Source organism: Pygocentrus nattereri, chromosome 20 (assembly GCF_015220715.1).
Source record: "Pygocentrus nattereri isolate fPygNat1 chromosome 20, fPygNat1.pri, whole genome shotgun sequence".
Classification (NCBI taxonomy): Eukaryota; Metazoa; Chordata; class Actinopteri; order Characiformes; family Serrasalmidae; genus Pygocentrus; species Pygocentrus nattereri.
The window spans coordinates 32,523,654-32,536,528 of NC_051230.1; the positions used below are offsets into that span (position 1 = coordinate 32,523,654).

Consider the following 12,875-nt stretch of genomic DNA (forward strand, 5'->3'; position numbering starts at 1 on the left):
CAGTTTGGCTGTGAGTCCTTCTGTAAAAATCTGAATCTGTAGCCTGTTTCTGTGAATTACTGAAAGTTCTGTGAATTGCCTCTTCACGGTCTGCTAACCTTCCGTTGTAAAGATAGAACACTCAAGCAGTACCGGAATAGTTATCTACTGAAATTGTGTTATTTTATCACCACTAATCTGTGCTCAGGGGTGCTGGTAGTAATTCAATACTGACAATTCTATGCATGAGCCAATTGTTTTAAAATGTGCCAGTTTTTCACATTTATCCAGAGATAATAAGCTTTAGTTGTGAAATAATGGAGATGTTCTGGCTTCATACTTACATTCATACTTACAAGACATGAAGGAAAGACTAGGAAGGGTTTTTAGCAGACACAGCAGATACCAGATTACTTTGTACATCATCTTCGGTGTCAGATCAGATCATTTCAGTGGTTGAGAGAACATCAACAGATACAGAGGTTATGTTGCACTATTGATTTATGAGGGAAAAAGCACCAAAACTGCAGCTGCACTTTTATATTCCTTTATACTAGCAGCTCCAGCATATATTCATGACACACCGTTACTTCTGAAACACTGGCTCACACTGTGTTTTCAGTTCTCACTGTTCTTTTTTCTGTTTTTCCCGGTGTTTTTTTTTTATCTTCATTTATAATTATGTACATGCTAAGTACACTAAATCAAATACACTATGTACCTCTATAAGCTTGTTGGATATTCCCAAACCATGGGCCATAATATATAGTTGTCCCTTTTGCGACTATAACAGCCTCACCTCTTCTGAAAAGACTTTCTACAGGGTTTTGGAGAGTCTGTGAACGAAATAACACTGAATCATTTACATCATATTGGGCAGATCAAAGAATCATGATGTAAGCTCAGGTGAAAACGCTTTAAATGGGAAATAGTCATTGTCTATGTAGCCACTGCAATCCACCTTACTGATAACTGCATGAATCTAGCATTTTCACCCTTAGTCAACTCTTAATCCGTGGTTAATGACACAGTTGTTACACATAATAACTGCAAATGGATCCTTTTGTTTGTCTTATAATGTTGTGGTCTTTAAGAGAGAACGACAGAAGACGTTGTTCAGGAACTTTTCTCTCTGTTTTCTTTTTTTTCCACTGTGCAGAACAGTAATGTGCTTTGTTTTTTTAAGGAGAAAACGTTAAAGTGTTTTAATGTGAACTGCCCAAGAATAGGAACTTTAAATAAAGTCTTAAATGCTTTTTATACTTTTTAGTATTCACTTGTTTTCTTTGCTTATCCACATGCCGGACCTTCAGACCCACAGCGTCTTTATATCACACTTTATGTCACAAAATTGATTCTAAACAATCATGTATGGGATAAATGTACAGCTCCAATTACATCTTAGAAGAATTAAAGATACCGAACCTATTCATTTAAAGTATAAGACCTATATCCTGCTGGTGGTCCCTGGTCATTTAAGGGGTTAAACAGGTGGTGTAGTTAGTCATGCTTGACCATAAAAGAGCATCCAGGTAAAGTCGAGTGCTTTAAGAGTAAGAATAGGTCAAGGCTGGCCACTAAGAATAACATTCCTCAGCGAGTTACTGCAAGGATTTGGGGTATTTCACCCTCTACAGCACATTATATGATTAAACGATTAAGGGAATCCAGAGAAATGTGCGTAAAGGTAAAGGCTGAAAACCACAATGAAGGCCTGTGAGCTTCGACTCCTCCAACGGCACGTGACGGATATCATCGCATGGCCTCAGGAACACTTTGACAACCAGTTGTTAATAAACGCCATCCACTCAGTGAAAGCCCTATGCAATCAACTTCCAGAAACACTCTCAAAGTCAACAGTCATCTGAGCATCTGGAAAGGACTGATGCTCAGTGGAAATGGGTGTTGCAGTGTGATGAGCCCACCTTTCTGATAGTTTGTGGAAATAATGGATGTTGTGCTCTCCAGGCCAAAGAAGAAAAGGACCATCCAGACACCAGCAGGGTATTAGTGGCTCACCTGCACATCTGAGAAAGCACAAGTGACTCTGAACACATTTTAGGGAAACATATGTTGCCTTCTAGACTCATCATATGAATATATACCTAATATATACCTAAAACGGTTTACGGTTTGTGGTTATTGGCAGTGTTTATGCTTGAAACACTGCCCCAAAGTCAAAACCTTGATCAGTAAAGGACTGATAGACACGAATATAGTTGTGTAGATATTAACAGATCAGGTGGGTTGATTTGATCCTGCTTTCTTCTCATTGCTGTATCACTGTTTGGCCAACTAACTGAAATGCTCCAGTATTAGATATAAACATGTAAACATGACTGTATAAATCAATCAAATATACCAAACTATGTTTATGAGAATGTCCAGCAGATGCCTAAAACTAATTGGTGGTCTGTATGTCTGAAATAGTGCTGCAAAGTCAGCACTGGGTCTTCAGCTGAGTGGTCAGCTTTTGCAGCTTTAAATAATAAATCCATGCATTTACATTATTTGGCTGACGCTCTTATCCAGAGCGACTTACAATTTGATTGCTTTACACTGGTAGGCGAAGGTGGTGTTGAGTCTTGCCCAAGGACTCTTATTGGTATAGTGTAGGGTGTTTGTCCAGGTGGGGATTGAACCCCAGTCTACAGTGTAGAAGGCAGAGGTGTTAACCACTACACTGACCAACCACGCAATGTGTTATTGAAGGAGTTCTGTGTGAAGAATGACGCACTACTGACGGCAGTACAGAGTTATATCTGATTACATGAGCTAATTTAACAGTGATTTATCAGACCCGTTCAGCAGTGGTAGGATTGCAGTTTCACTTTTGAGATCCACGCCCTCTTCTGCTCTCAGTTTAGCGCTCCTTATTTACTATTGGCTGGAACTCCAGTGTCCCTAATTCTCATTGGTCAGATTTCTATTGTGTCTATACTCCACCCACTGCTCCTGCTGAGTCTCCAGAGCAAGAAAGACCTCCAGGAGGCTGAAGAGATCAACTGATTTTGTCCCGATTAAGGAGTAAATTTCTTTCATTATGGTTCCAGTCTGCAGTGAGAGACAGGACACATCATGAAGTCCCTGCTGCTCCTCATCTTCACTCTTCATCTTACTTCAGCAGGTCAGTCCAAAGGCTAACGCTGAGCTCCAGCTGCTTCCCTGCTTCTAAATTACACTTTTTGCATTTGTTATAAGTGGAAAACTCTGTGTTCTACTCTGTGCAAATGAGCGATAACAGATAACAGAGTGTACACATACAGACTGGGCTTGGAAGAGATAAAAACGGGAAAAAGACTGAAGAAGTTTGTGGGAAATACTGGGAAAGTCCAGGGTAAAGTTCACTTTATTTTCACTATTCATCTTTACAGTGCTAAAAACTCTTGAACGTCCCAAACTGGATACTGCCACTAAAAGGCATGTAAAAAATGCAATTAATGCCAGTTTATCTCAGGACATCTGCAATGTTCAAAACCTTTGATTTAGCCCTTATTTCATTTACTCGTTGACCTTTCTGTCTTAAGTGAATATAGAGCATCATTAGCGTCGCCGTTAACTTGGGAATTCACAGCAAACAGTCAACTTCACTGCATAAAATCAAATGTTTTTCTGCAAGTTTTACAAGTTCTGAGTTGTACACATAAGACAGGACAGTAAGATTTCATATCAGCCTGATTTCAGCAACAGAGAACCATGAGGCTGAATCAGCTTCCTATTCGCCAGCTTCTTGTTACGGTGGTCATCCTGGAAATTGGAAATGTCGGTTTTGGGTTCTGCTTGGACACGAGGCACAAAATTATTGTAAGAGTAGAGTCAAATGGAGGGGAACAGTCTCACGAGACTGATCTAATCTTTATCTTTCAGATTGATGCCGTCTTTAAGGCAGTTGGAAGCTTAAAGGAGAATTACAGCATTTTTTGTGTAAACAGAGTCATTCAGGATGGTTTGGTATGAAACGCTGTTCTAGAGAAACTCGGACTCAGAACTGTTCACAGTGTTTTGGTAACACTTTATAATACAGCTCTTGTGTAACTTCCTGTCATTTATTGTGTAACTTTATGGTGAAACTTTCCTGTATGAATCAGTAGATATGAAAAACCTCCCGCTTATACTTACTACTTACATATAGATACAGCAGAAGAAAGTGAGAACCAAGAGTAACTTGAGACTTTTCCAATTTTACACTAATTTCCCAGGACTTTCCGTGTAATCTGCCGTCACGCACTCACTCAGGTTTGTTGACAGTGGAGTGGAGAGTCACTGTCATATGAGAGAGTCTCATGTCTCCGTTATCTTTCTGGTTCACCCTTTTAATGAGACTGTAACTACAACCCCAATTCCAGTGAAGTTGGGACGTTGTGTAAAACATAAATAAAAACAGAATACGATGATTTGCAAATCCTTTTCAACCTATATTCAATTGAACACACTACAAAGACGAGATATTTAATGTTCAAACGGATAAACTTTATTGTTTTTTGCAAATATTCACTCATTTTGAATTTGATGCCTGCAACATGTTCCAAAGAAGTTGGGACAGGGGCGTGTTACCACTGTGTTACATCACCTTTCCTTTTAACTACACTCAATAAGCGTTTGGGAACTGAGGACACTAATTGTTGAAGCTTTGTAGGTGGAATTCTTTCCAATTCTTCTGAATCTTTTGATGATATTATGGACTGTAGATGATAAAATCCCTAAATTCCTTGCTATTGCACGTTGAGAAACGTTGTTCTTTAACTGTTGGACTATTTGCTCACGCAGTTGTTCACAAAGTAGTGAACCTCGCCCTGTCCTTGCTTGTGAACGACTGAGCCTCTCAGGGATGCTCCCTTTATACCCAATCATGACACTCACCTGTTTCCAATTAACCTGTTCACCTGTGGAATGTTCCACACAGGTGTTTTTTGAGCATTCCTCAACTTTCCCAGTCTTTCGTTGCCCCTGTCCCAACTTCTTTGGAACATGTTGCAGGCATCAAATTCAAAATGAGTGAATATTTGCAAAAAACAATAAAGTTTATCTGTTTGAACATTAAATATCTTGTCTTTGTAGTGTATTCAATTGAACATAGGTTGAAAAGGATTTGCAGATCATCGTATTCTGGTTTTATTTATGTTTTACACAACGTCCCAACTTCATTGGAATTGGGGTTGTGTATATATATATATATATATATAAAGACCAGAATATGCTTCCATATGTCAGCCTTCTTCTGAACTTTTCCTTCCACTACACAGCTGCCTGCAAATTCTAGCTTCCCACACTGCTTTCTGGACGTCAGACAAGACTGAACGACTGACCTGGATTATAGGAAATCATCCACTTCCTGGTTGCATCTATTGACACCCATCACCCCTCACCCCCAAAACGACACATGTAATCAATAATATGCAACATAATGAAATCTAAATCCTAAAGACAAGTTTATTGTTGCTCTTTCATATGTTTTAAGTAGGACATGAAACATTCTTTTAACATCAACAGTTCTGTGTTTGTGTTTCTATTGATGTGGCACGATTGGATTGTTTTACACAACGTCCCAACTTCACTGGAAGTGGGGTTGTACTAGTCTTTTAACACTGTACACTGCAATCAGATCTAGCAATCTGTGTCTTTCTGTGACGAGCTGAATAACTGCCCATCCTGTGTGGTCAGATGCTGATGTTTCGTCTGCGTTAATCAGGTACCCCCTGCTCACCAGCCTTCTGGACCAGTCTGACCACCATGGAGCTTCCTGCTGTCCAACGCTGTGCAAACCTCACCTGCATGAACTGACCCTCCTGATGATGCTGTCTGCTGCACAGGCTCAGTCTATTTAAACATAGACATTGTTTCGTCTGCCTCAATACTCAGAGCTCTTTCTGCTATTCATACTAACTGATCATCATTACAGGCTTCTAACAGCAGTCACTGGATATCATTGGTTAATCTAAATACTGCTGTCCAACCTTTTCTTTTTTTGTCCAGTGTTGACCACAGGAGGATGGGTTCCCCTTTTCAGTTCTGGTTCCTCTCAAGGTTTCTTCCTCTTGCTTTTAGGGAGTTTTTCTTTGGCACTGTCACCCTTAGTGACGCTCATAGGGACTCGGTCCTGGATTTTCTGTAAAGCTCCTTTGTGACAATGTCATATGAATAAATCTGAAATAGTAGTGTCACATTCAGCAGACTTTTGAAGAAGAGCAGTGTGGTTTATTCATTTTTTATATTTTTTCTTTCTCCCAAATGTCCTCAGTCAAGTGGATGAAGCTCCTGCTTTGTTGGAATGAAATGTCCCTCATTAGGATTTAGGTTTTCTGTGGAAAGGATTAAAAAATTCCATTTTGTACACACAAAAAAAAAAAAAAAAAATCGAGGAACCCAAATATTTCCATAAGCTATGTGATGTTAAAACTGCTTCTTATTATGCAGTCAAAGCATTTGTACTTAATGAATAGATTTGACTTATTTTAATTGTTGCTGATGGGATTCTGGTGATTCCAGTGCAGTAAGCAAAAAGACTATTTAGTTTTTTTCCCCATTGAGATCTGATGTGTTTTCAAGGTGTTCCATTTTTTGAGCAGTAAGCAGATAGATAGATAGATAGATAGATAGATAGATAGATAGATAGATAGATAGATAGATAGATAGATAGATAGATAGATAGATAGATGCTGAAGAGCTTGTTTTTCATATTTTAACAGTCATTTCATTTCATAATACAGTTCGCAGCCCAGTTTATGTTTTCGGAGATCCTGATTTTTTTAATCGTTCATGCAGAAGTTCTATTTGCCGGAACTCAGCTGCTCTGTTATCTTGGTTGCTGTCATTCCAACAGCAGAGATGACCGTGATGGTCAGAGAGTTTTTGTTGCTGACGAAAGTTAGTCGTCAGTCATATATGTGTTCAAATTTAATGTCATCTGAATAAGTCACGCTCGGTGTGTAAAGGCCTGGAGACACCTGAATGTAACTGCTGCACCATTTAAGGTGGACTGGGAAAATTTAAACAGGCTTTAAATGGGAATTCGCTCCTACTTGGCAGAGGAGTAACATTAACTTTTTTTGCTGGTTCACAGAACCAGTAGGTCAGTACTGGTTTGCCCTATTCACTAAAGTTTGTGATAACAACTGGTGCCTCACAGCAGCACCTGTAGCGATGGTTTGCTAACTCATAGCTTAGCTCACATTAATTACATTACTTACATTACATCACTTTGCTCTAATGTCATGTCATGGTATTCATGCAGTTTATAAATCTGGATAGAATGGTTCCTCAAGGAACCTTGTAAGTAATTGTAGGTTCCTCAGAGTCCTGTACTTTTCAAAAAGGGTCGGTTAAGTTCAGTTACACACACACACACACACACACACACACACATATATATATATATATGTAAAATGTAAAATAGTTTCTTTATCTTCACAGACACTCATTCTCTGCAGTTCTTCTTCACTGGAGTCACACCAGGAATCAGCTTCCCAGAGTTAACCGCTGTCAGTCAGGTGGATGGACTTCACGTCGGGTGTTATGACAGTACCAGCAGGAAAGTGATCCTAAAGGTAGACTGGATAAAGAACGGCAAGGATGAAGCGTTCTGGAACCTGCTTACACAGACAGCACGTCTTATTCAGGAGAACATCAAGCTCACTATAGCTGTATTAAGACAGCACTTCAATCAGACTGAAGGTATGTGCATGTACAGCATTGTGCACAAATCAGAGAGCCTTTCATTTATATAATTTCCAGTCAAAATGGCCAAAAAAGTACAAGCTATTTATTTCAACTGCATCTCACATTTCAACCTCATGTGCACATACAATGTCTAAAGGAGATATGAAAAATCATTACAAAGGAAAAATGAAAGCTAAACAGAAAATGGGGCTCCTAACAACCACCTGGAAGACCTAGTCGACACCAACACTGCCCCCATCAGATAAACAACACTTTCATCCCTGCGAGAGAAGAGAACATCAAGCTGCTTCAGATCTGAAAACATCCACAGGTGTTTCTGTCCATCCTTCCAGACCACTCAGCGCTGTGGGTCTGAAAGGATGTGTAGCTGATCAAGAAGAACCTCACTGAGAAAAGGAGCCGGACAAGAAAAACTTTGAAAAACTGAAAGTAAGTCTTCTGAAAAGAATGGAAGCTCTGATGAAGATACAGAGTCACACACTGAACACTCAACCATCTGATATTATGTTTAGCTTTTTTCAGCTAAAAATATGTTTGTGATTTTTTGCTGATGCTGAAAAATGATTAGGCTGTACTTACTCGCTGTTTTGACTGGAAATTAAATAAACAGAGGGGTGGTCGCTGACTGTTGCACAGCACTGTGTGTATAGGCAACCATGAATGATGTGAGCACTTCCCCTCTGATTTTCCATAACTCTTCTACTTTCTTCCTCCACATCCTCATAATTACACAGATTTTAAATAATAGAAATTTCCACTGAAGAAGAGATCCAAGTCATCTAAATATTCTGAATATTTAATAAACAAGAGGTATTGCAAACCAAATGCATCTTGAGTGAAATCACATGTAACAGTTTTGGACCATACTACTCTAGCGAGGCCCTTGATCAGTTATCTAGGCTGTGGTCTTCTCTGTGGTTCTTCATGGATGTGAAAGCTGGACAATAAAAAAGCAGGACAGAACTTTAGAAGGCAAAAAAGAAGATCCTCAACCAAATCAAGCCTCACCTCTCGCTCAAAGCCCATGTAACCAAACTAAGACTCTTATTTTGGGCCTTTGAGAAGGACTGATTCACTGGAAAGAGATCATAATGCTTGGAAGAGTTGAGGGTGAAAGACTAGCTAGACACATCATCCATCGTGCAGCTGCACCAACATTCATTTTCAATGGGGAAAATGTGTTAATTAATATTCAGTTTGTCTTTGAACGATCATTTTCCGCATAATGTATGCGGATCGGTCCTAAAATACAAGCACACTATTCCTATTTATGAGGAATGTTGGTGCAAAATTTTGTACTTGTATGTCAAAAACTGTGGACCGTGAAAATTTTACAGAGTTTATGAAGATCAGTGAGTTGTTTTTTCTTGTCCTACTGACGTTTAAATGAAGAACGCTTGGAGACAGACAGTGTGATATCTTCATATTTGTCTCTGCAGGGATTCACACAATGCAGGTGATGTTCAGCTGTGTGCTCCATGATGATGGTTCCAAGAGGGGAAACATGCAGATGGGTTATGATGGAGAAGACTACATCAGCCTGGACCTGAAGACTCTCACCTGGACTGCAGCCAATGCTATAGCTGTCATTACCAAAGAGAACCTGGAGAAGACAGGCGAATCTGGACACTGGAAGGACTTTCTGGAGAACACGTGTATTGAGTGGTTACAGATGGCTATGGAATTGGGCAGAGCCGCTCTGGAGAGGAAAGGTAAGGTGTGTGAGCTGATCTGTTTCTGCTACTGTGCTGGTGTTAGCTTTACTGGGGCCCTGAGCCCATAAACTCAACTTAGTCCACACATCTACATCCTCAGCGATTCCCTTTATAACAGTCATCAGCTGCTAATTTTAACACAGTAGTTCTTCTGTTAGATTTACTTACTTGAATAAGTTACAGATTCAAAAATGTTACCTTTCTAATTCAATTTTTCTACATTTTTGGTGAGTCCAGACGAATGCTCCTGGATCATTCTGAGATCTTTATAAGCTTGAATAAATCAGCTACATTTACTGAACAATTATGATGACTGTAGCACGCCAGAACTGACCAGACACTCAAGGATGTAGCAAGCAGGTTCTCAGTAAATGGGTCAGATCCAAAACAATCCACAGATACAAAAATACAAAAAAAATGCAAAAAGGACAAACAAAGCAAGGCAGGCAAAAATGGTCAAAGGGGGACATGCAAAAGGCAGAGCCGAAAATCCAGAAAACACAGTCCAATACATAAAAGACAATAAAAGATATTAAAAAAAAGAAAAGTCCAGTCGTAAAATGTTAAAGTGACAGTAGGATGTGCAAAACTAAACAGTGTACGTATTTAATACTCTACCATCTTTCATCTTTTTATTATTATTGCACAGTACTGCTTAGTAGTATGAAATATTAAGCAGTTAAATGAACTACTTAAGACATAATTCATGCAAAAATGAGACGAATTAAAAAAGCTAAAGTTACAAAATCTTTAAAAAGAAACCTCTGAAATTCTGGATTCAGGAATTGTGTCAAGATTTTGAAGAGAGATTTAAGATCCGTAATTAGTTTATTTAGATGTATTCCAAATACTGGGCTTCTTATTCTAGAGCAGCATCCTCCTACATATAAAAATAGAACTATATATAGAAGTGCACAGGGGGCGGTAGGAGAGGGAGGAACTGCACATGCAAGAAGGATATTGCACATACTAGACAAGTACAATGGACAATAAGTAAGAATAAAGAAGTGGCACTAAACAAACAGGTGACTGTCAGTAAGGAATGATGTAGATGGCAGTGATAACATTAAACTGTGAATATACAGTGTAGATGGTGTATTACTATGTGTAGTATACTGTAAGAGGCCACATGCAGAGTAATATACTGTAAACTACTGAATAATGCAGTGTAATGCTTAAATATGTACAATTCATCTGAATATGGTGCAATACATAAATATACAATTTACTAGCTGAATAAGCTACAGAATGTGTGGTGGAAACTTCTGTGTGGTGGTGCTGCTGTCCACAATGGTGGGTAGCCTGACGCCTCATATTAAGAAGAGCCTGGGTTCAATTCCCGGCCGGGCGACCAGGGTTCTTTCTGTGTGGAGTTTGCATGTTCTCCTGTGTCTGGGTTTCCTCCCGCAGTCCAAAGGCATATTAAATTGCCCCCAGTGTGAAGGCATCTGCTCTGGGATGGACTGTTCAAGGTGACCACTGGGATAGGCTCCAGCTCCCCCTGCGACCCAGAAGGAGAAGCTTAGGCCTAGAGAGTGTGTGTGTGTCTCTAAAAGAGATGAGTTATGTGAGAATTAGTCTTCATCAGTAATATACCTGAGCAACATCAGTGAAATGTTTATCCCATTTCTCTCCCCCTCTCTCTCTCTCTCTCTCTCTCTCTCCAGTCTCTCCTGAGGTGTCTCTGTTCCAGAAGGACTCTTCTTCTCCAGTGGTGTGTCATGCTACAGGTTTCTTCCCCAAAGCAGTGATGATCTCCTGGCAGAAGAATGGAGAGGATCTGCATGAGGACGTGGAGCTCAGAGAGACGCTACCCAACCAGGATGGAACCTTCCAGAAGAGGAGCGTTCTGACTGTCTCACCTGAGGAGCTGAACAGACACAACTACACCTGCATCATTCAGCACAGCAGCCTGGAGAAGGAGATGGTGTTACTGGTGTCTGATCTCAGGGGTGAGAGAAATAAGACGTATGTTTAGTTGTGAAAGCCGCTGGTGAGCCAGTTATAATAATAATGATCTTTAACCAATTTAGTTTCAGGTGGAGTCTGGATGGGTATCATCATTGGTGCAGTAGTGACTGTCCTCATCATCATCTGTGTTTTTGTGTGGATGAAGAAGAAGAAGAAGAAGCATCAGTCTGGTAAGAGAAGAAAATAAACACGTCCCATCACTCCGACTACTATTACTAACTGAGGATTAACTGTGGATTACAGATGTTAACACAGTCCAGTGAATGTAGACTAGATACTAGTCTGAATGAGTTACTGAGGGTCTGCTAAGAGATACTTCAGAGAAGTATCAGAGAAACAGTCAAAACAACTGCAAGAACTGTGTCAACTTTATGACCAATCATAATCCTGACACTTTCCACACTAGCAGCCGTTGCACTATTCTCCTTACCTCAGTTTTTCTGGGCTTTGAACTAGCATTCCTGCGACGATACTTTGAGCTTGAAGGGCGTCTGTAAACGCGAGACCTGATATCTCATCTGAGTAGTAGAAGCTTTATAATGAAGTGTTGTACTGGTTGTTGGGTTTGTGTTAATCTATTGTTAATGTGTTTAATGTTGCTTTAGTTTTCTTTTTTATCACTACCGTGTGTTTAAATGAGCAGAAAGACGACTGCACTGCTGTCAGCAATAGGCTATAATGGTTGGTTGGTCGGGTGGTTGGTTAGTGTAGTGGGTAACACCTCTGCTTTCTACCCTGGAGACTGGGGTTCAATCCCCACCTGGGCAAACACCCTACACTATACCAGTAAGAGTCCTTGGGCAAGACTCCTAACACCACCTTGGCCTTCCTGTGTAAAATGATCAAACTGTAAGTCGCTCTGGATAAGCGTGTCAGCCAAATGTGTAATATGATTATGATGCCGTAGAGGGACGAAGCTCATTTGGAAAAAGTACTGCTTGTCAGTATGTTATTGTCTTTATCTAACCAGCACAGGTCAGCACAGGAACCTTCCTTCTAAACGACAGCCAATAAATGATAAATTATTTTTAATTTAAACTATCATACCCAACAGAAATATTTATTTCGAGAGGTTTGTTTCTAGAACAACTTAGATATCCTGTTTTTTATTGGTTTTCTATAATAAAAGCCCCAGACTGTGCAGCTTGGATGGAACATTCAAAAACACTCTTTCAAAAACAAACAAGTACGTTGGGATAGCATATTAAATTGCAATTAACACTGAAAAGACTGATTTTAAAATTATTTTTGGCCCTTAACCTACATTAATATCAATACAACAGCACAGTGTTTGTGTAAGGGTCCAGCCTGCGCCACCAGCTGCCAACAGAGGGCGACGGCGGCAAGGTACCATAACTTCAGGGAACTCCAATTCCCAGAATCCCACAGGCTGATTAGACCCAAACTGACACACCTGTGGACTTCACTTCATAAGGCTGTGGGAAACAGCAGCCCTTTGTCACACCTTTATAGAGGGGTGACCGGTACGGTACACAGCCCAGGTGGGTATGTAAACGAAAATAAAGGAAAAGG

The 12,875-nt window shown here is 39.9% G+C and overlaps 2 protein-coding genes across 6 annotated transcripts in view; both read left to right on the top strand.

Annotated features, from left to right (window-relative positions):
* LOC108415743 (natural cytotoxicity triggering receptor 3 ligand 1-like) overlaps positions 1 to 1,241 on the top strand; it is a 15,032-nt gene extending 13,791 nt beyond the window's left edge. For both annotated transcript variants that reach the window (XM_037531303.1, XM_037531302.1), the window contains exon 6: positions 1 to 1,241. This exon is cut by the window's left edge. The gene's annotated coding sequence lies outside the window, so the exon portion shown is untranslated.
* A 1,735-nt stretch (positions 1,242 to 2,976) lies between these two features.
* LOC108415742 (BOLA class I histocompatibility antigen, alpha chain BL3-7-like) overlaps positions 2,977 to 12,875 on the top strand; it is a 42,720-nt gene continuing 32,821 nt past the window's right edge. For 2 of the 4 annotated variants that reach the window (XR_005129239.1, XM_037531903.1), the window contains exons 1-5: positions 2,977 to 3,106; positions 7,390 to 7,650; positions 9,096 to 9,368; positions 11,039 to 11,323; positions 11,405 to 11,512. Coding sequence is in view for 3 of the 4 variants with exons in the window: in XM_037531903.1 (XP_037387800.1) it covers positions 3,058 to 3,106; positions 7,390 to 7,650; positions 9,096 to 9,368; positions 11,039 to 11,323; positions 11,405 to 11,512 (976 nt within the window). In the remaining variant the exon portion in view is untranslated. The remainder of the gene's footprint in view (positions 3,107 to 7,389; positions 7,651 to 9,095; positions 9,369 to 11,038; positions 11,324 to 11,404; positions 11,513 to 12,875) is intronic. The other 2 variants (XM_037531904.1, XM_017688786.2) reach the window with 2 other exon arrangements.